A 24,827-nucleotide genomic window follows, 5' to 3' on the forward strand; every position below is an offset into this window, starting at 1 on the left:
ACTGAAACACATTTGGTGCAATAAAAAGTATTAATAACGATTTAAAAAAATGTTAAGGTAGAATTATGATTTCTAAACCCGATTTAAAGAAAAGGAACAAAATTCTTTACAAATTAAGACACAATTAGAACTGTATCGGTTGTCTTGATTCAGTCTTAATACTATGGCTGGTACTTTAATTGTATCTCACTAAGGAACTAATGGCAGAAGTCTCCCTAACCATAGAAAGCTGTTTGTAAAGCCTGACCTAAACACAGCAGATGTAATAGTTATTTTTTAATTTTTTTTTTTAATACATGCTTTACATTAAAGAATTTCTTGGACAGTTGTGCTATTTCTAATCAGGCCCCATGGCAAATATTCACCAACCCTCACAGGAATAAACTATTCTCACTTCAAACAATTGTTACAGTTTGAATCCAATTGACTCTAGACAAAAGTACTGAGATAATCAGCATATTAAAGCCAACACTATAACCATATGTTAATTATGTAAATGATTCATTTTAATCAGCTAGAACCATGTAAAGAGTTACAAGGAATGCAAATGTAGGGAGTTATTAAAAATCTCATTATTATTCATCTTGGTTCCATGCGTGAATGTATCCATCCAAACAGATGAATTAATAGTTAGATGAAAGATGAAAGAGCTAGAGGGGAAGTCTGTGGGAAACCATCTGTCTTGCTTTGCATCCCTCCCAGGCTTCAACCATACCACAATAGCTATATGGAGAGCAACCCCAGAGAAGAGCCAGTGACTGTCTAGATAGCACCTCAACCAGCAGTCAGTGCTTCTCCACAAAATTTAGAAAAAACATGACACTTCTCATCCATTCCCAAACTGATACCCTCAGTAGGCACAGGAGATGGAAAGGGAAACCTGAATAAGTTCAGATGAACTGCTACAGAAGTGTGGTTCCATGCTGACCAAAAACACACAGCAAATACTGATTATACAAAGCTTATGGAGTATTTTAAAGACTTTTATCTAAAGAAAGACCTCTTACAACTGTCAATTAAGTTAAAAGACATAAAGGAGCTACTGTGACTCATATTAGTACCTAAACTGGTTCTTGTATGTGGGAAATACAGAAATCCTTTTAGTGATACTGTCAAAGTCTGTACTTTACCCAGTTCTTCCAAGGAACACGTGGGAATCACAATGAATTAAGTCTTGTTCTTGGAAGGGTTATTTTTCATTCATCCTGTTCTCACAGTTCCCTATGCAAAGAAAGTGAATTCTACACTACAGTAATTTGTATGAAGAAATGTAAGGGTCAAATGCCATTTTCATTCCCAATTGCACTCCAATTTTGTCTGCCCTCTAGATGAAGTGCAACACCATGTCTACTGTACAGGGAAATAAAGATGAGCTGAAAATGTACTGTTTGAAGGCACAGAAGGAATAAAAGGGTTGGCACGTTTAACATGGGCAAGCATGCATTAAGGTAAATCCACCCTGCAACTCTTCATAAATCTTAGATAGCATTTTATTTAAAATTAAAGACAGAATTAACTTTTAAAATCCTTGGTTAAAGCCAGCTACCACTACCCTGCAGATGAAACTCAAACACCATAAACAAAATGTATGAAGAATACAATTCAAGTGTTTAGTTCATTACAACTTTGAAATATATGTACTTTTCCGATAAATTATTTTTGTTCTAATAGAGTTAACAGAAATAATTTTTAAAATATGTTTGTCAGCTTTCAGAAGCTTTATGAAGCTTTGTTCTTCATACTCTAATTCTTTCATGTTTTCCTGCCTGATGTTTCCTAATGCAGTTTCCTTGGAATCATTCTATTTTTGATCTTTAATCCTTTTATATGTTTTTTTCTTTGCTTACTCTTGCATGCCTTTGTAGTTTCTGTAATTGGGTCTTTGCACCATTTTAGCAAGGTTTAGCACTGCGCAGCTTGTCAAATTTATGTAGAAGTGAGAATAATCTATCACTGGTATAATAAATAAGCGAGTAAATTCACATATCACCAACCTAAAGTGAATGTTTGCCACAAAAAAAAAATTGTAAACTGCAATTCTGCTCATTCTGCAAAGGCCGGTGAAGCTTTTACCCATTTTTCTATCCAGAAATAAATGCAATTGCACAGAAAGTACTTTAGATCACTAAAAGTTTATTTAAAATGGCTACACATGTGCATTGAAACAAGACTTCATTAATTTCTTCTTGAGGTGCCTGTGTAAATTCAACTTAGGGAAAAGTGCTTGACAGCTTAGCAACTATTGACTGACATTCTTCAGCAAAGCTTCACTGAGTACAGAGCATGATTTAAGCACATCCTGGCAATAATAAATACAGCAAGCGGGAAAAAAAAAGGGATGCCTACACCAACTGAAATAAAGAGAATTGGTAATTTTTAATCAAATCTTTGCTAATTTTACAAACCTTGTCAATTCTACCTTATTGAGAAATGTCAGTACAATCTTCAAGTATCAAGTGTTTATTATCCTTATAAACAGTTCATTTGTTTTCTGGTTCCTGGTGATATTTATATTTCATAGAAGTGTTCATACAAAACAACTCATCATGTAGGTACAACCTTAAAAAACAATGCTGCATTCCAGTCTTTCAAACTATACACAAGTCCTTTGTACAAATCTCCCAGAGGACACCACTGTTAACGTATTTTAATTTTATAATGTATACAATTACCTAAAATCTATCCTTGAAAAGATGAAATCAGCTGTGACAAGTTTCATGAAATGAAAATACACGATCCATGGTAGGCTACAAGAGAAACAGATCTCTCCTCACATGCTCCAGACAGAGATCTCTCACATAATAAAATAGGCATGCATCCCTAGACATATACATAAGAAAAGGTATAAAACATATTATTAACCAAAGTTAAAGCAGTTTCCAGCCTTACACTCATTATTTTGTCCACATTACAAGCATCACTTCCTATTTATGCAGGCATTGATGCATAAATCGGAGGAGAGGGGAGAATGGTAAATCACAGTTAAAAAGAGAAACTGAAGAAAAATGATACTGATAATATGATAGCTTTAATTTCTTAACATCTTGTTTATCATTATGAAGCTTAAGCAGAAGACAACATAACCGTATTATATTCTCCTCTGTTCTTCCACGATATAAATGGAAAATTATGCATAAACTCTATAAATATTTCTTTAAAAGATGGTCTCTTATCTCTGTTTTGTATCTGGGAGTGAATCATAAAGGCATTCATTCATCTTTATTAATTTCTTATCACATTCTGACCCTTTACAAGCTCTCCCTAGTGCTGGTCAGTAAGAGGGGAGAAAGCTCTCACTCTTCTCTGAGATTACAAAGTAAACTCTACAAGAGCAAGACTGGAGGCCCTCAGGAAGGGCTGGGAGGTTCCTCCACACTTCCCTCACACACTAAGCCCTGCTTTTCTAACTGGGCTTATTTCTTCTATGCACACCTCAACACATCAGCAGTCTGGTGAATAACTAAGGAGAAGAAGCCAGTCAGGGCAAGAGGATTTCTTAAACCAGAAATGTGGTACATATGGGGTTTTTTTTAATCACTTTATACAAAGTGATACAAATAAAAACTGGCAAATAAATCCCACTTTGCCCAGGCTCATTTATTTCGCTTTCATTCTCTGTGTTTCTTAATCTCTTTGCTTTTCCATGCACATCTATCTGTCTTCTTCTGATCACAGACTATTCTTGATCCATGCCTCAGAGTTTCAGATCCAATTATCAATATTAATACTAAGGGAAAATTTGAGAAAATGTGATTATATTTATGGAGTACTGGGACCCTAATTCAGAAAAGCACTTCAGCATGTGCTTTACTGTAATTTCAGTGCCTTCTTGAACAGGAATGTTCCTGAACACATGCCAAAATGCCTTCTTTTACTGGAGGCTGTCAAATGAAATATGGATTAATTACAATTTGTAACATGTGACTTTACAGCACCGTGGCTTTAAAAGACCTGAACAGTATGTGTATTCATACATCATATTTTGTCATCTATCTTTACAAACTTTAAAAAAAAAGGAGAAATCATACATTTCCTTATGTGGAAAGGCTGAGGGAGCTGGGTATCTTTAGTCTGCAGAAGAGGAGACTGAGGGGAGACCTCATTCATGTTTATAAATATTTAAAGGGTGAGTGTCACGAGGATGGAGCCAGGCTCTTCTCGGTGACAAACAATGATAGGACAAGGGGTAACGGACACAAACTGGAACACAGGAGGTTCCACTTAAATTTGAGAAGAAACTTCTTCTCAGTGAGGGTAACAGAGCACTGGACCAGGCTGCCCAGAGAGGTTGTGGAGTCTCCTTCTCTGCAGACATTCAAAACCTGCCTGGACGCCTTCCTGTGTAACCTCATCTGGGTGTTCCTGCTCCGGCAGGGGGATTGGACTGGATGAGCTTTTGAGGTCCCTTCCAATCTCTAACGTTCTGTGATTCTGTGATTCAGTGTGATTTACGATAATAATTCTCTAAAATACAGTGATGATTATAGAGGGAAAATTAAGTGCAGGAAACAGTGGTGGAACATTTTGTTTACTGTTTTGCCAATCAGTTATCCCTACCAATAATACATATCATCACCATTACCCATCGTTTTGAGGTTTCACTTTGGGTTAAGAGAAGACCATGGTTTTTTCTAGTGTATAAATAGCTTGTGGGTTTTCTGCTGTGATTTCCATAATGGTGTCCACTAAAACCATGGGTGTAACAGAAAGTGATCTCATGTCATGCTAGTACAAAAAGCCACCCCTGTGCACTGCAGCAGTTTAGTAAGTCTTATGTTAATGTAAATGCCATACAAGAAAATGAGGTTTCTTGACAAATTTCTGTAGTGACACGGATTGAGGCTTTGTGACACTAACGTAAATAACCATACCCAGATGGGAGGATGTGGTGCTCCTCTTCTTTGGACATTGAGGCACAGAATACACGCTTTGACAAAGCCATGCACAGAAACTGATACTGCCACACAGCAGCACCTCAAAATTAAGTCTCAGTTAAGTTGCTGATGAAGAAGCGATACACAAAAGTCATTAAAGAGCTAGCCTGTGCTTTAAACGTGTTTTTTTTTCTCCTACTTCACAAAATTTGACAGCCAAAAACTGCAGACAAGGCTTCAGAATGCTAATTATTTAAATAGATTACTTTACAAATGTCACTGTTTGAAAACACACAGGCAACATGATTGCTGTTTCTTTCGGCACTGTATCAGAAATAGACTCAATAAATGGGATGTTTTAAAAAATCCAAACATTTATGAATCGTTTGAACCTACTGTACTGTGTCTTGTTTACTGCTGCTCTAGGAAGCTTTTCTTAAAATAACGTGTTAAATCTCAGAGGGATTATCCTGAAATGAAATTTTTAATAACAGCAAAATAAACTCATCCTTCACAGTGCTCTGTCTCATGACTTAGTGTTAACTCTCACTTCTCCTCCTCACTGTACATCTGTAACTACTAGCAAAATTTTATCTCCTACTCCAACTTCAGATATCTGAAGGACAGTTATGCTTCACTCATTAAAAAGAGAGATTAGATACCTAAATAATTCTGTGGATCTAAAAATCTTACTCATAACATCTCACAACTATAGGAGGCTAAGGAAAACTCTAGAAGGGAAGACTGAAGGGAAAACAATACCACAATAAGAGAAGGCTAAGGTTGACATCACTGTCTTTAAGTAGATAATAGTAGCGGACACAAACTGGAACACAGGAGGTTCCACTTAAATTTGAGAAGAAACTTCTTCTCAGTGAGGGTAACAGAGCACTGGACCAGGCTGCCCAGAGAGGTTGTGGAGTCTCCTTCTCTGGAGACATTCAAAACCCGCCTGGACACCTTCCTGTGTAACCTCATTGAGGTGTTCCTGCTACGGCAGGGGGATTGGACTGGATGAGCTTTTGAGGTCCCTTCCAATCTCTAATGTTCTGTGATTCTGTGATAATGGCCCACTATGAAAAATATGAAAATAATGCATTTTCTATGCCCACTCTGCATAAAACAACAGTGGGAGCTTAAATTGCAACGTGAAAAATTTTAACTCAGACATTGGGGAAAAAGAACACCTCTAGCACAAGTGTAAAATGCCTGGAGAGGTTAGAGAGTCCCTGTTGTTCAAGATCTTAACAACAGGCTCGACAAACATCTGTCAGGAATGGCACAGACAAAGTTGATCTTGCCTTCAGGCAGAGAAGTAGATTACACAATCCCACAAGGTGCTTTCCTCCCCTGTTTTTCCCTGTGTCTGTGATATACATCTCTTCTAGGAGGTGGCACACTTCAAGAGCTTCCTCATTTGTTTGTGAGTATTTTGCATTTTCAATCTTATAGACAAAAAACCCAGCAGGAACCAGTGGTTAGAGGCGGAAATAAAAAGAAATAGAGCCTTGCAATGTCCTAACTGCAAGGGTAATTAAACATTCAAACAGTTCAGTAGGGTATCAGTGAAACTGCTGAAATCAAAATTACTTGGATCTTTAAAAAAGAATAAATATATTCCAAAACGTTTGCTTTAAGCCAGTCTCTGAGAGAAATTCTGTAGTGTCTATATTCAAAAGAACAGGCTGAATTATCATAGTGATCCTTTCTGGCTTGAACATCTTTGAATCTGTGAACAGGAAATCCCTCTTAAAGCAAGAAAGCTGCCCTAAGAAAGTGAATGTATACATTTATGTGACATTGAAAATTAAAACAAACAAACAAAAAACCCAGAAAAACCACCACCACCACCAACAAAATATGTTTCATTACATTAGATACGTGGGGTTTTGTTGTGTTGGTTTTTTTTTTCAAGGAGTGTGGAACCAATTTTTGACAAAAATATTCTGTCTTAAGACAGTGAAAGAAAAAGAACCATTATATGTTCAATTTGATTTTTCTATTTCTGCAGCACGTAGTATGTATTCAAAGTCTCCTCTCCTGTTACAGAACAAAAGCTAACTATTAAATGAAGTCACAAAGTATGTACGCCTTTTTTTTCCCCAAAAGAAGGTGTGGAGGGCAATTAACACTAACTACTTCATCTTATTCTTGAATCACAACTGCTAATTAGCAAACCAATCCCCCTCCCAAAAAAACAGTTTTACCTAAATTTGTAACTTTTATCCCTCCCTCCAAAGAAACACACTGCTTAAGCAGAATTATCTATGCATACAGAAGAATGAAGAGGTAAATGTAGCAAATATTAACAATGCAATAGTATCAGTATACAGTATATCCACAAATTAATTTGTTAGTTTTAGTCTTTAGGTTAGGGACCTGGTAGTAAAAGGAATGGCATTTTAGACAGTACATTTGAGAATCACCCTATGAGCTAACAGGCATCAGTCTCAAGAAATACTTCCACAAATACTTCTAATGCTTGCTAGTATAAAGTGTTCCCTAAAAATGTGTCTTGGAACTGTTTCTGAAGGCGTCCGATTCCCAACTCACAATCTATTTTTATGCTGTGGATGCCTTATCACATTTTTTTGCAGTGGAACAGAAGAATGGTGCTCAGATGAAAATTTTAACTAATAACATGCAAAACAAGGTGATGCCATTTTAGTTGAGAGAGAAGTGCTCCAAGTTAATAAAACATTACTAAAGCAACAAGATGAGAAAAATAACAGAGGAATATAGAATGCAGAAAGCGAGAAACACTTTACAGTAAAAACTATAATATTACAACAGTCTTATAGAATGGCATCAAGAAAATGAAGCAATGGTCAGATTATTTGCTGTGTCAGAAAAGAAGTGCTCAGAAACAAAAAAATAGAACTATGAAATACGGGCTTAAATAATTATTTAGTCTGGCTCTGACCCAGAACTACTTTTAAGTATTTCAGGTACTTGAGCTTAACCTCTGAACTCAGGAGAGGAAAACTCTCTACAACTACCTGAAAGGAGGTTGTAGAGAGGTGGGTGTTGGTCTCTTCTTCCATGTAAACAGTGATAGGACAAGAGGAAATGGCCTCAAATAGCATCAGGGAAGGTTTATATTGGAAATTAGGAAAAATTTTGTTACTGAAAGAGTGACCAAACATTGGAACAGGCTGCCCAGGGAGGTGGTGGAGTCACCATCCCTGGAGTTCAAGAAAAGCACAGATGTGGCACTTCAGGACGTGCTTTAGTGGTCATGGTGGTGGCTAGGTTGATGGTTGGACTTGATGATCTTAGAAGTCTCTTCCAACCTTAATGATTCTGTGAAAATCTCTCCCATGCTAAATAAGATTCACCAAAGAACCACTGGACTACCTCTTCCCTTCTTGATCTCTCATTTCTTATTTGAACTAAGAATAAAAATGCCTTTCTCAGCATATAGCTATTATTCCACTAGAGGAAGGCTTTTCTTAAAAAAAAATTGTGCAGTTCTGTAAGAATCAACCAATAATAATGCAAAAGATATATTTGCAGCCAGAATCCTTTCACCAGGAACATACTGACCTCAGGATGATTGCAGACAAGACAGCAAGACAATGCTTCTTGTGGAAAAGTACCAGACATAAACACACCACTACCACATGAGTTATCATGCATAGAATAATTTTTAAGTAAAGGCCATATGCTGCCCAGCAATGTTCTAGGTACTCCTTTTAAGTCCACCAGTTCCAGAGGACTAGCAAAGAGATACTTTAGACATTCTCTCTCATAGGAACAAAGCGTATTTTTCAGAAAAATAGAAAAGTTTCACTTTCTTGTCTAAAGAAATAGAAGGAAATAGAGGTAACTGTATATCATCATCTGCACATCAGACTACAGGCCAACTTTCTCCCCATTTCTGCCATGAGTAACATGAGATAATAAACCCTACTTCTATCCATCTGAAGATGAATTTAATGAAGGCACTGTAGGAGAACTAAGGCCAGAAAAGAATAGAGAATCAGTATTTGTAGATTTGTGTCTTGTTAGAGAAAAGTAAGATTAGAATAGCAGATGGGTTTTAGAGTTCTCTTGCATATTTCAGGGAAAAGACTTACAGACTGCCCAGCGACTTAAAGATTCTTTTTAAAGACCTGGCACAGAGCTTTTTACGATATTAAAAGACAGGCATTACACAACAGAAAAGCAATGTCTGTCTTGCATTTTTATCTTCTCCCTGCCCAAATGAGAAACACAAAAGACGACTGATATGGAATACCCACTGACATTTTTAGGTCAAGACACTTTCGTATTGTCTCTATGATATTCTGATAAAACAAAAGCAGTCAATCACCGTAATTTTTTGAGATAACAGGAAGGCATGCTTTTCCAGAACAGCCAACTATAATGTGTTTGAGTACAATACATATGGCAAAATATGGCTATTTGGTTCTCAGCATCTTTTTCAACAGTAGATGCTATCACATCATTGGAAATGACAAATCTCACTCTCTGCATAAACGTCATACATGGTTTTAAGATCCTGCAGGTCTACAGTGCCTTCCTCCTTCACTACCAGTATGTCTCTGAAATTAAAAAGAAATCCACATTTCAGACATAACATGCAAAAAAGAGGAAAATATATCCCTGTAGTCATCATGAAGAGCTGCCGTCATAAAGCTGATCACAGCAGCAATTAGAGTGAATATGGAACATTACAAGGCATAGTATCACAAGCTTTTTAAGTCAGTTGGCAACATAATATCAAATGCCATTCAGAAATCAGATTTCAAGTATTAGCATCCCTGAAATGCACAATAAATTTTATCACGGATTGAAAGTCTCTCTTAAAGATACAGTTTACAGTGCTGTGCATTGGGGCACAGACTCAGAGCTGTCAGTCAGGTCTTCTTATGTTTTTCACACAGTGACTCTCAAAAATCTACCGCTGCTGAAAGTTCATATAAACTGCCTTCTTCCCAAATCTGTGCTTCCCTGATGGGAACATATTCCACAGACTTGGCTTACAGTACAGGATGTATATACCGGGCTTAATTGTGCCTAACAATCGTCTTGGCCAGTGGAAGGCATTTTCAGATGGGAAATGCATATGAACATCTGTTACATTTCCCTATGCCTGATTTTAACTGTTCCTTCACGGAGGAAGGCATAAAAATCAAAGCATTCATTTCTGCAGTAAAGACGACCATGTACTCACCTCATTCAACCCAGCACAGTATGTCAGTTAAAAAGGAGTCTCTGAGAATCCTGCAATGGATTTATTTCATTTCCTACAACAGCAGCGTTCAAAAGGCTTGAGGGTGTTTTAACAACTTAGGTCTACAAAATAAGTCACCACAGGAGCCAGTGAAGGAGTTTCCCAGTACACATTGACCAATGCTATAATGAAACCGATCCATCTATTTATTTTCTTACAGAATGATTAATTTTGAAAAATTTCTTTGAATCATCAACATTTTTAGGAAACCTTTGGAAGTATTTAGAAGTAAATCCTTACACACAACAGGTTATATCTATATTTTTTATTTAAGATTCTGGAAGAATAAACAAACATGGAGCTCACAGAGCCACTTCTGCAACAGCAGACTTTAAAAAATGAATGGCAAATATAAGAACAGATCTGGTAGAGGAAAATCGAGTAGAAAGAACAAGTTTCCAAAGACTGATTGCTCTTTTAAGCAGAACTGGCCCTAATCCAAGCTGTTATGTTCCAGTTAGCCTTAAATCCTCCTCTGTTTCTGGATCTAACTAGCAATAACTGCTAGATCCTCCTCATTTTACTACCTAGATACAAAGTGAGATGGATACTTATGTCTTAAATGGAAAGAGAAGACAGAGAACATGGCAGCTGGATTTTTAATTTTATGAGTTGGTCACAGGTTAAGATATTTTCAAGATTTCAGGTTTGCTTTATTCTGGTTTTAGACATTATAAGCTCAAAACCAACAAAAATTTGGTAGATCTTTGTGTCTAGACACAAGAATTTTTTTAAAAAAGTAATAATAAAAAATGCAGCTTATTTCTGTATTCTAGAAGGAGGGGTGCTCCAACTACACTGAATTTCCCTAAGTGAAAGGAAAGCTTGTGCTGTCTTTTCCATGTTCAAGTCAGAACAGACTCTTACATGACTTGTCACAAGAGAACATGCTAGATTGTTCATTCTCCTTGTTCTGTCTCATGACACGGTAGAAAATATTGCTGCACTTCTGTAAGTAGCATACATTGGAATGGAAACAAAATAGCAAAACCATGTTCTGTCACTGGTACCTGAATAGACAGCTTTCCAACACAGGACAGTTTCCAGGTACTGTAACCTTAAAAACAACTTTGTACTAAGCAGTTATTACAAACGCATAACTAAATATAAATTATTTAAGACACTCAAGAGCAGACCTTTTCAAGTATGGTTCAGGTTCTATAGAATAAAACTTTGTTGAGACTCTCTTAAACTATCCTCATGGCTTCCTTAAGAATTTGTATTTTCTGTGTTGTATACAAACAATCAGCATCCTCTCATATCCTGATTTTTGATAGCTCTAAATACTATTTATGTTTTGGGTTTTTTTAATAACTGAAGTTAAAATATTTTCATTCTAACAAGGCTCTGAGATCTAGTTGTAGATATTTACTTTCTCTCTGTACCTCAAATGTTAAGCACATGAAATTTCTTTAAAAAAATGTATTCAAATAATGTTTTTCAGAACAATTTCAAGTCAAAGGAAAAAAGAACCAAGCAAATGTGAGCTTATTTCATTAAAAATAGGCTTTTCTGTATTTCCCAAATTATTTAAAATCTCTAATCTCTTTTTTGCACAGAAAGATCTAATACATCAGAGAAAAAAAAGGAAAAAATTACTAAAAAGCCGGTCAAGCACTAAACCCACTCTCTTAAAAATAAAATAAAACAAAACCCTGTACACATAAAACACATACCCAGCTCTTAAAGAATAAGGAATCATCTTGCATAGGGCTGTATACACCTTCAAACTTTCTTTTTGTTAACTGAAGCAGGTCTCATCTTAAGCCCTTAGTTCAGCATCCAGCTGAGCCTAACCACCAGAGCCACACTTACAGAGAAAAGCTCTCTCAAGGGAGTAAGGAAAGACTTCTCAGGTTTACGGATTCACAGAAAGTCAGCATCCCACTGAGGCCAATAGGGAAAATAATACGGAATGAATCATTCTTTTTTATCTACAAGATCATTCACAGATCGAGGAAGACCTGCCTTCCCTGACTGCTAGCCACCTTTTTCCAACAAAAATGTCATCTTTCTTTTGACCAACTACACAGTTATATCTTTTAAAAAGCCTGACTGTGTTTTGTTTTGTTTGGGTTTTTTTAACCTGTTCTATCACTCTTTGGAATTCTCACCTATATTCAGGTTCTGATTTAATATAATTCTAAGATTTTCCCTAGGATGGAAGACAAGTAAATTGTTTGGAAATGCTCTTTTTTCTCTTTCTTGCTCTCAAGTGCAAACATGACTTGTTCTCTGTTAGCACCACTGCCTGTAGAAATGAAGGCAGCTGATGCATACCTGCTCACCTGCTGGTAACTGTCAGAGAAATCTCTGTACTTGCATTTTGGCAGCCACTCTCTAAGCTGGATTTGATGTTTTGCAGTTTACATGTCTAAGATGGCTGGAGATGCATTTTACTGTATTTGCCAGATATCCAAATGTTACAGAGAAAGGTGTCATAGACATTCATCATAGTAAAACAATATATAAACAACCTACCATTTTCTCCTCCATTACTTTTGAATGTTACTAATTAGCATATAAGAGAACACTACATGCTTTTGAAATAGTATGGTAAAGTAAGGACAGAGACATAACAGAAGTGCACTTCTAGCTCTACGAGATGAAAAAGCACTGAGCTAGTGATAGTTAAACCAAATTTTTAATATTTCAGAAATAAAAATAATAGTTTAAAAAAACCTGTGTTCAGATCAGTTCATTGATTTATGAGTATTTTTAGCTTTATCCTAATAAGAAATAAGTTACTTTTACTTAAGGATTCTTTCCAATGAAGTCTGAATAACACCTTCTTGAAATACACAATTTGTTTGATTTATTTCAAAGGCCTCAAACAAAATTTTAAAAGGCAGAATATGAACTATTCTGACTCCTGAATAAACAGGAAAGGGACTTTTGCTTTCTTCTTAGCTTGATCAACAATAAAACAACATGTAGATAAAAAAAAGACATTCTTTATTGATTTAATAAAACCATCAGAATTAAAGAGGGTTAAGTCATCCTCCAAGCAATTTAGCCACTAGAGGAAGAGAAGAAATTAGGGTACCAGAGAAGGGCCACAAGGATGATCAGAGGACTGGAAGACCTGGCGTATGAAGAAAGGATGAGAAAATTGGGTCTGTTCAGCCTTGAGAAGGCTTAGGGGGGACCTTATCACCATGCACCAGTACATAAAGGGTGGCTACCAAGAAGATAGAGACTCCCTTTCCACAAGGAGTCACATGGAGAAGATGAGGGGTAATGGACACAAGTTCCTTTTTTTTACCATGAGATCGATGAGACATTGAACAATCTCCCAGAGGAAGTGGTGAATTCCCCTACATTGGTTGGTTTTAAGAGTCAGCTTGACAGGGTGCTGACTCAGCTCATTTAAACGATACTTTTACCTTGAGAGGTTGGACTGGATGATCTTGAAGTCCCTTCCAACCTGGGATTCTATGATTCTGTGAATTTACCCTAATCCACAAAAACCTGAATCTCATGAAGCACAAGTGGAAACTCTGACAAAGAAAATTAACCTGGATCAAATTCCTATTAACTATTTACAGTGTGCATGACCAGTCACTACACTAAAAAACACCCAAATACTTTCAGATTCTCTGTGAACCCTTCTCACACTCGTAAACTTAAGAAAGCTGTGATACCTAGCTTGCAAATATTTAGCCAGGTGTGATGCCATCAGTCCCACCTAGTAACAGAACAGTTCAAATGCAATCTCCAATTACTTCAGCTGCAGGTATTTGTAGTTTAAATTTTGATGTCCTTACCCCATTTTTTTCCAGAACCTGGTCTATTGAAATAGATATTTCATACGTTTTTACAATATCCTCTTTGAAACCAGGTCTGAGAAAAGTTACTCGCATACCTCAGTTAAAAAAAGCAAGCAAACAAACAGCCAAATAAAACAAAAGATGTATTTTAACTGGGCTCCTAACTTTAGCTCATATAACACAAGCTAAATTACCAGAGGGTGAATAGGTAAAATATTCAAGCCAACTCCCATGAAAATAATTGTTCTACATTTAGATTGACAAGCATACTTTGATATCAGTTGTGTATCATTCTACTGAAAGCAACAGAACGTCAAAGTTGTATCTCCTGGCATAATCTGGCCATCATAATTTTTATTACTGATGATTATGCATAAGTTTTAAAAAAAAAAATACTCTGCTGAAATTCCAGATCCTTGGAAATCGCCATATCAGCTTGCTGGCTTCTAGTAAGGGAAGCCAAATTAAATAATCTGCTTTTGCAGAAAATTCAAATCTTACAAGTTTTATCTTATTTAGGGGATGAACAAATAACTAGAACTTGTCCTAATGAAAGTTATTCCATCTATAGAACTAGTCTGTCTATACTAACTCAAATATCCTTTTATTTATTCCACTTAAAAATCACTACAGAAGCTGCAGTCACGAAGGCCCAGATTTACCCAGTTTCTTGTCATACTAAAACACTCCATTGAAGTGTATTATCCAACACATGAGCCAGTGACCATAATTATACATCATAATGTCTAAAATTCACTAATACTGATATTACATGCAAAAGTGGGACAGGGAAAAATTCTCTGTTGGGTGTCAGATGAAATATTTTGCTTTTTCTGCTGAGCTCAGAAAGAAGCCCTGACTACAACACAACACTGACCAAGGTGACAGAAGAGGTCATACAGTATTGAAATAAAAGCCAGAGAGACAGAATTATGTAGATGATAGGAGAGAATAACCACTTGTTTCTTAGATGAACTAAAACTATTTAGATAGGCTATTCTTCTCACTGAAGAAGTCTCTTTGGTCAATGGGAAACACAATCCGTGTCTTTCCCTCTCCCTCTTCCTCCTCTAGCTTCACTCATCCGGTATTTCATGATACCTGCACTTACTAGCAAAAAACAAAGCCAGGTTATCAGAAAACAAACACAACAGCCATAACATACTTTCATGCTGTCTGTAGCCTCTTGAGGAAATTAGAGGCTTCTCAGAGAATGCATGTTGGATACATTGTTTGAACCATGTATTAAAAGTAAAAAAAGAAAAAAGCAAAAAATTATCTGAAGTTGTATTTCCACAGATTTAAACATTGATAACTGATATTTTTTTGTAAACAAAATAATACAACCAACATCCATCACTATCATCACCAGCTTACATCTCCTACTAAAAGCACTTCTGATACAGAAGAGAGAAAACTTTTGCAACTCTTAGACTGAGAAAGAAAAGAAGTTTCAGATATACTCTTAGAAACAGAACAAAACACACACACAGATGTAAAGTGACTGCAGTAGTAAAACATGTTAGTCCTCTACTCACAAAGTGCTGGGAGTACAGTATGAGTAAGAGGAGACCCTTACCACTTGCAAAGACAGAACAAAATCAAGCCAAAATAAATCTGCATCTAAGGTAAAACATCTGCTTACTACATTTCAAATAAGCAATTTAGACAATGTAAACAGAAAGTATGCACTGCATTCCCCTAGATCGTAATCTAAAACCAACTATGAACAACTATACACCACTGCAGAAAACATGGGAAGAATAAAACCTCTCATCATTCCTATTTCAAATGCATTTTTCAAATAAAAACTACTAAATTACAAAAGCCTTTTTAATGTAGGGTAACACATTATATCCACAACATTTTCTAAAACTGGACTGTCAGAAAGTAAGCAGGATTTTGCAGGTAGCCTAACACACTAGCATCTACAAGTATTCTGAATGTATTCACTGCTAGCACTTCCCAATATAGCACAGTAACAAGGATTTTACAGACGGGTAAAGATGGCACTGTGAAGAAGTCTGCACCACTAATTTTCACAGCATATTCTAAGCAATTCTCTCAGCCTTAAAATAAAACGGAACTGTCTCCAGATTACCACTTTTCCAGTTGTCCGTGAAACACAGTAGTTAACCAGCTATGGAAAAATCAGATGCACAGATATAACCAAAATATATCAAGAATAATTTATGCTTAAGAATTATGTACTTAAAAGTATGGTAATTCCCAATTTATTACAATAATTAAACAGCCGCCATCTATTTCCTTCTTTTCTTCTGACCTCTTTATCACCACAAAAATAAATAAGCAAATAAAAGCATAAGAAAAAGTTTTTAGCTTAGCTAGCTGAAGTCTTTAACAAGGAACATAGGCTTAAACCCTCAGAACTGTTAGAGCTTTTCTGGTCACTGTGCTAAAATAAGAGCATACTTTAAAAAATACTGATGATATTCAGAAAAAAACACCATATTTTTTGTCTTGAAGTAGCTCATTTTGTATTGAATAGAACTATCTCTCCATTTAGAATTTTCCAGCAGTTTACTGAAAAGTCTAAGTGATTTAAACTTTAATAACTTTTAAGATAATACATATGAACTCCTCTTTCTCTGCCAAATGGAAATTGAGCCACCTAAACCAGGACATAATAATTTGGCATCCATCATTAAAATGTCATATATTGCACCTGTTTTTAAAATATTTTATTATAATCCTAACATTCCAAGTATCCAGAGCAGTTACAAAGATTTTATATACCTGGAAACACTCAAAGTCACGAAAGATGAAGCTAATATGGAAATATTTACCTTATTTTACAAAACATACTACTCTTTAGTGAATTGCAAAATAGGTTTTTTTGATGCTGCGCTTTGTAATTTAAATGACAAAGAGAACTTCCTTTCACGTTTATTCTGATAACACGTAAGACAGTACGGCAGCACACAGCCACCCGTCCTGATAGCAGTGCCACGGTCCCACACTCTGGTCAATGAGACCGATCTTTTTCTTGTGATGTCCTACTGACTTCACTACTTATCTGGACATAGGGGTTCTCACATGGGAATCAAATGACAAAACTGGGATATGAGCCAAGGGCAGGATAAGAAGTCTTTTACTGGATTGTCACTTAATCCTCTAAGGCATTTTTTTATCTCACCTATCACAGGAAACAGCACGATAGTTTTGACAGGCCTTTCTGTCCACAGCACCTGCAGTTGCTGGGCTGCAGTACCTGCTTTGGTCCTCACGGCAGCGTATTGTCACAGCCTGCGAAGCTGTCAGTACCTCTTTTGTGACGAGTCAGAAAACATCTCTCCACCCACATGAGGCATAATGCTATTTATGCATCATTTGTACTTTCATGGGATGTTTTCTCCTCCTAGAGTTTCACTTAGGAGGAAGGTGGCAGAGGAAAAGATATTTTATTTTTCTCATTTAAAAAATGTGTTAAGAAATCATAGGCAATAATAATACCATCATTCTAGTAAGTTTTTTGAAGGTATATTTATTTACTGGAAAATAAAACTAAGTTTGCAAGCATATTTAACATAATTTGATAAATTTTAACATATCTGTAACTCTGAACAACTACCTTCTCTCTCTCTCCAGGAACATACGCCTTCGATTTTTCATAATCTCACTCAAATGTACAATCTTGGTGAGAGGAATACAAATATTCTTAATAGAATAATACATGCAATTGAGAAAATACACCTCTGTTTTATCTGAAGTGTTTCTACAGATGTATTCACAGTATCTAGACTTTTTTGTTTGTCCTAATTTTCACACTTTGCAGTACTCTGTAAGAAGAGGGTGTGACAAAAGCAGGCAGAGGATGCAGGGTAGTTTACTGATTAATTTAGCAGGAGAGGCTGGAAAAGGCTGCACATACAAAGCATAAAGTAAAATAATACACAGCACTTGAAGGTGCAGAACCCCTGGAGACTGAGAATCCTCCACAGAGATTTGAGCTCTCTCTGGCTCAGCCATGCAACACAAAAAATGAAAAAAACCCAAAGTAGTCCCCCAGATCGCTATACAATAGTCTACACTGTCTTCACATGCAATCATGGTGTAAATCCAACTGGAAATCATGGGGAATTCCTAATCAGAAATACACCTACTTTCTGCAGAAATCCATGCAAGTAAAGAAACTGCGATCTTATAAGCCTCCAAGACGTTAAAACAGCTTTGTATTCAAAAATACTTCAGGGTTCCGACTCTCAACCTGCAACCCAGTAAAAATATTTGTATAATCAGTTTATCAAGGCATATTTTTGAAGAAAATTTCCATTAAAGTTCTGAACATTATGTAGTTACTTCTTAGAAGAGGATGATATAAATATGCCTATCAAGTGTCCTTTGCAATATTAATTTTGGATACCTCAGTTTAATCTAAGAGAACAACAGTAAGCATTCTAGTGTCATAGGCTGACTGCACATACTGCCAATACAGAAAAAAACTTGAGCTGAGAAAGTGGTGAAACCATTTAATATTCTAGTTCACCCACTAAAACAATAACTCAGACATTTGTTTTGTTTCCAAAATGCAATTTTCAGGTATCACATGAGGGAGAGAAGAGGAGAGACTAGAGACATATCCATATGAAATATATTTTTCAACTGTAACTGTAAACATACCTATCTTTTTTGTAGAATAGTTTTTATTGCTTGACTATTTTAGACCTATGCTAATACAGTAGCATAGACCTGGATTTATCTTTCTAAGGAAAGAAAAAAAGAAAATAGATTGAAATAAGGCATCCTGAATTTTCAAAGGGCCCTTTCTTCTAATCTATCTGCTTGGATAATGTGTCCAGAGTGGCATTTTGTAATGACAGCAACTTTCCAACAAATCAATAGTTATTTAATTCCCAACAAGCTCTTGAGTCCATTAAACCTGATTACATTCACCCATTTCAGTTGGGTGCAGTTATTTTTCCTACACCGGCACTTAATCTATAACAGGAACTTATGAGAACTTTCAAAAGCAATTTCAACATCAATCAGCATAGAGTGAAAGGCACGATTTGCTTGTAATTATTTATTGGACAGGATGGCAAAGGGTCTGACTGAACTCTCGCGTCCAACCTTCATCCCCAAATTCTAATGGATTTAAAGGCCTGCTTGATGTGTTCAAGTGTGCTGCCATGTCTCACTGTATAGAAAAATAGCATCTGCTTGCATGTCCCAGAAGACAGTGTTTTTCAATACCTGATAACAGCCACTGTACAATGCTATATTTCTGTTTTAGACATATGTGTCTGATATTAAGCCTAAAGTGAAGAACACAACTCAGAGTCTTCAAGTACCAAATGGCCCTATATTAAAAAACCTGTTTCATGCTGTGACTGCCTCTCTACACCAGCTAACTGATGTAGTAAAGGAGCATAATGAAAATTTGCCTTTCCTCCACATTTAATGTGACTAATAGTTAGCATGACGCAGAAACGTCATAGTACATCTGTGTGTCTCTCTACCCTGTCTTAATGTCTTCTAATACTGTAAACAACAGAATACTTCTTGCTTAATTAGAGTCTGCATGATCTATTCAAAATCCTAACAGCAGAAATTTCAGTAATACCACCTCTTGCTAAAAACAAAATCAAAAGTAGAAAACACAGCAACAGCTAAATCTAGTAATTGCCAGTTAACTTCCAAAATACAGCGCTCTTGCCCTGAAGCAAGATCTTATGCATTCAGGGCTTGAAAGAATTAATATGAAGTGCATGAATATTCTGTGAAAGTGATATATTTCTATACACACAAAAACACAAACCCTTTTTCATTCAGTATGACACAGAACACATGAATTAATGCATATTTAACACTATTCATATTTGCTGTGCTAAAACACTTAACCTGAACACATCATGGTAAGTTACTTTGTCTTATGACCTGCCGTGGGAATGCTGACTCCCTCAGAAACCCAGAATGGATAGCAAATCCTCTGCCCTGTGGTCAACCTCGTGAAGCCAAGGCATGAATGTTAAACAGCAGACAAATCAATACAAGCAAATATAGCTCAACTACGCCATTTATTCAGCCATGAGAGATGTCAATACACAGATTAAGGTGATCCATCTTTTTGATTTCCTACTGTCTTCTCACTGACTACATGAGAGCTTTTGCCTGTATTAAAAGTGTTTGCTTTCTCAACCATAAAAATTCCAATTATTACTCTAAGTGCACTAGAGTTAAGTTGCTTGTTGGAAGCGGCCTCGCATTACCTGAACAAGTCCAGCGAAGTATGGTGCTGCCGGCAGAATCATTGGCACTCCATATGGATGTAGCAAAACTCCTTGAGACGACAACATGGTTTAAGTGATAGTATTACTCCCACTAAAGCTAAACACATCAATTGAAAGTTAGGGGAAAATCTATATACCAACTTCTTCCAAACTCAGAGCTAGAACCAAATAACTTCTGTCAGGGGCAAAGCCCACATCAGCTGTAAAAAAAAGAAAAAAATTGACGTCAGCAACTCTTAATGTTAAAATTTTCTTCAGAGACAACAGATAGAGACAACAGCTGCAAACCTAACTCTACCAAAAAAGGAAGGTGCTATTTTGGGACCAGCTTAAGTAACATGACTAACCAACTACTATTTATCAGTTCAGATTTTTAAGTACTATACACATACAGATCAAATTCTGTAGAGCTCTACCAATTAGAATTAATTTTCCTAACAATTCTGGCATATACATAACAACAGTTACTATCAGAAGCCATTTAAAAATAATCAGGTTTATCATGATTGCATAAATAAATGTTTCCTTGTAGTTATAAGCTGTTAAACGATATTCATGAGAGTTTAAACTAACATTGGATACGTATTCTGTTTTGATTAATTATATTTTTCTTGCTTATTTTGAGTATTTGAGTAAACTAATGCAAGCTAACTACTTCTATTAGTGTAAATTAAATTTTAATAGCTTTTCTAGCCTTTCACGACATCTATGTTGTTACATTTATCATAGCTTTTAAAAAGAACGAATTTGACTTTAGAGTATTTCATACATGTTCTTCAATTAAACTTGCACTCTTAGTGTAAGAGACAAAAGAGTGAAATTTAGGCTGTTTTCACCCCCTAAACAAAACAGTTTTGCTTTTAATGTACTACTTGAAAGACATTCTCTTCCACAGCTAATCATTTTTACTTTAGACAAAACAAATTTAGTCATTAACACCTGTTTCATGTGCAATGTATCTTCTATTGCAAATATGACTGATGACAAGAATTACAAATGAGCAAGATCTTTTTAATTCAATGAAGAATTAGTTAGTTGCTTAAAACTTCGTTACCAGTCAAAAAAAATAGAAAAAAAAATTAAAAAAAATTAAGTCCTTTCCTGCAGTCTTTGAATAACTAGGGTGCTTCACATCACTAATTTCAACTACTTCATTTTGTTGCGCAATTACTTTTCCAGATAACTAATTGCAGACAAGATTTGATGTGATACTCAATTCTTTAATGTCACATTTTGACCATCATGAAAGGTTTTCAGTAATTGATTCTCACGTATCAAGGCAGCCGTGTTGCATGACTTAGAAATCTACCTTAGCAGCTGCATGTTGGCCCTCATTACTATCAGCCTTAGACCATTTCTAACTTTAGATGTTGAATTGTGACCCTCCGTGGTGCTCTTTTGAGAGACTGCCAATGAAGACAGCAATTGTCACATGATGAAGTGATGTTTACCTAGTTCCATCTCCTGTTACAGAATCGCTTCACTTCTCTGGTGAGGATAATGCTGCTCACACTGGTTACCTGACTATGCTTCGCTATTAATCATATATCTTCCTCTTTTCTTATGAAGGAACAGAACCCTGCAGTTTAATTATTAAGCACACAGTAGGCCAGCACATCGAGGGTTCTGCCAAAAGATTTTCATAAATTTCAATGCAAAACCAGTTATTAACTTTCATACAGGAATATATAAACAAAGGTATATATATGAGAAAGCAAGTTGCCATTACAACTCATTTAAAAGTAACTAATTTCTAAAATAAGTTCATATTAACTATTATCTATTTGCTTAGTCTAACAGTGAGCTATATTTGTGGAAAAGCAAGATTTCTTTCACCTAGGAATCAAGATTATAAAATGGATTCTGCGAGTCTCAAATTACTCCAGTGAGACAACTGACAAACATAATGATTGTTAAATTGCTCTGTAAAATATCTAGTCTTTTTTTGCTTCAGCATGTATGTACTTGATAAAACGTTAGAAAACCTAAAGAGCAAGAGGATTTGTACAGCAAAGCACAGACTCAAGGGACGTTATTCTGTGATCTATTTTGGGACAGTTTTTGCTTAACAGTTTAATTAATTATTTTGGCACAAGGCAACGTGCTGACGAAAGTCCTGATGACAAAGTTGGAAGGTATTGTCAAGACTGAGAAGGATAAGAACATTGTTTATGAAGCATTGCTCAACCTCATGGACTGCATTAACAGAAAAGGGATGAAATTCAATAACACAGAATGTAAGGTCATCCTTCTGCTAAAAACAGAAACTTCAGTTCTAAACTCAGGAGGAAGAAGAGCAGGACTTCATCGCATCTATTAAAGGAATTTGAGCTGCCGGTGTGATGCAAATATGAAAGGCAAATTATCAGTGTTTCTTAATTTTATTTCTCAGTTAATTTCTTAGAGGTACTTCCAATAGCATATAGTTCTCCTCATCCACATTAAAAAAAAAAAAGGTCAAATTCAACGATGACAGCTGTAGAGAAAGTCTTTTCTGTGTTGTTCAGGGGAATGGAGCAACTATGTTGTAACGTGAACCTAAGAAAGCTTGATTTGTTTATCCTAGCAAAACAATCTGTGAACAGGGAAGAAAACAGTAGGAGGAAAAGACTGTTTAAGCTAAGGACAATCCTGACAAACTAAAAATCAAGGAATAACTAGTCATTAATAAATTTAGGCTGCAGTTATTTTTTTCAAGTTACTTTTTAAAAGTATTTTGGGGTCGGCTAAGTGAGGGTCTAGAGCAAGCTTCCAAATCCACAGTAACAAAAAAGGATAGCTTAGAACATAAAATTATATGAAATCAATAGCAGTGGTAGTCTGAACTCAGCAACTTACGGGGCACTCTTCCACTCCTTTGCAAGCAGTATAAACATTCAAGAATAATGAAAATATCAAATGTCTAAAAAGCACTTAGATTTACTATATTGCAGATTGTAATATATAAAAATAAACTTTGAAAATAAACTGTAGTTACCTGTTTTAACGAAAGGATGCTTTGCTTGCCTCACTACAACAACATGCTTCTAAATGTATAGCCGTATGGCACTCCAAATCCAAGCTCTGACTTTCTGGTTGGGCTCTTTGATGATGTCCCATGTGTGCACCAGCTACCTAAGTTCGCACAAACCTCTGTGAATCAAAACCACAGAAGTACAATACAGCTTTACTTGCATCTCCGCCCCGTGCCGAATTCTGAACTTACGCCAGTGCAACTACACCAGCTTCACCAGTTTATACCAACATATTTGTATGCCCTCCCAGCCATACAAAAAGGAAATTAATCTTAAGTTTTACAGTACACTCTTAGTTAGCATTAATGGGCACTCCTGTTCTGCAAGGATATATTGAACACATGAAATTTGACCATGAAGACTGATGAGGACTCGGAGAAGGAGCCACAAGTGTATTATACTAATAATTCTGTTTCACTTTAGCAGGACCTCTAGAATGATTAAGTTAAGCAGAAGCCTAAAAGTTTTTCCTAGGCCAAAGCCAGAGTGGTCAGTACTACGCACATCAATCGCCTGTCTGAAGCCGCTGGTGGTGACACTACTCACTCCCTGCCTACTCCAGGATTCTTACTCTCTGCAAAAAATTAAGTATGTGTGTGGGTGGAAAAGGGGAGATCACCTATTTTAAATAACTATACAACTTTCATTTCCATTACATTCTAGAAAATAATTATGCTGTTAGAAAAAAAAAAAGAAAAAAAAGAAAAAAAGACACGCAAAGCCATTTTCAGTCCGCTAATGGAGGGCATGCTTTTTTCCCAGGTAGCAGTTTCTCAACCCCAATTTCCCCTCCGCCCCCATTAAAAGTTTTCAAGAATTTTCTGAAACTGAAAACTGATTTTAAAAATAAAAGGCAGGACAAAAGGTCAAGAAAATAGATGAAGGCAGTTTTAAGTGTTAAATACATACACATGAATAAAATATACAATATTATTTGTTTCATTTCTGGAGAATTTTGCTAAAAGGCAGGTATTATTTATGAAAATGAATCTGCGGTTTCAAAAAATTAGCAGCAATATAAGAATTTAGTCTGATTGAGAACTCCCATGTGATACTACATGAATCATAGCTAAGAGGCTTGTACAATACACACCTTTTTAACATTGTTAATTGAAGATTATTTTTGTACCAATAATACCTTGCATTATTTGAATTGGTTACTGTAACAGACTCATTATTCTACACAGAAATTCACTGAACAATCAAACTTCCAAATTCTGACAGAGTACTCCTGTTATGAACTTGTCTCCTAGAAAGAAGTTGGTTTTAAAGGTGAACAGCATAGGTTAAGCAAGCTAAGGTAACAGTAGAAGGTCACAAAGTCTGTATTTCAGGGCCCAGCAGTCTAATGCCATAATCTTATGTTTTAGCAGACAACTGAAGCTACTGAACAGGAGAGCTCTAATAGTGATTTCACCGCAGACTTCCTAAAACGTCACTTGAAATGGGAGGGAAATGGAGACTGCTGCAACAGTATGGATGCACACAGAAAGAAATAAGCACCAGAAGTATGCCTGAAAACGGGGCTACATGTTCAGGCAGAACAAGAAAAATGAAAATTATGCAACAAGGCCCAAGGTTTTGATCCCACCTGCATGCAATATCTAAATGGCGCATTAGACAATTACCAAAATATTCCCCTAAGCAAAAGCAGATCACAGAATCACAGAATCACAGAA

General features: G+C 36.1%; 1 protein-coding gene across 1 annotated transcript in view; it reads right to left on the bottom strand.

Moving 5' to 3' along the window:
- RBFOX1 (RNA binding protein, fox-1 homolog (C. elegans) 1) overlaps positions 1-23,269 on the bottom strand; it is a 226,197-nt gene extending 202,928 nt beyond the window's left edge. The window contains 2 exon segments of the mRNA XM_010187938.1: positions 20,114-20,334; positions 23,112-23,269. Coding sequence (XP_010186240.1) covers positions 20,114-20,200 — 87 coding nt within the window. The 5' untranslated portion in view covers positions 20,201-20,334; positions 23,112-23,269.
- Positions 23,270-24,827: the final 1,558 nt, after the last annotated feature.

This window comes from Mesitornis unicolor, unplaced genomic scaffold (assembly GCF_000695765.1).
Source record: "Mesitornis unicolor isolate BGI_N332 unplaced genomic scaffold, ASM69576v1 scaffold20917, whole genome shotgun sequence".
Lineage (NCBI taxonomy): Eukaryota > Metazoa > Chordata > Aves > Mesitornithiformes > Mesitornithidae > Mesitornis > Mesitornis unicolor.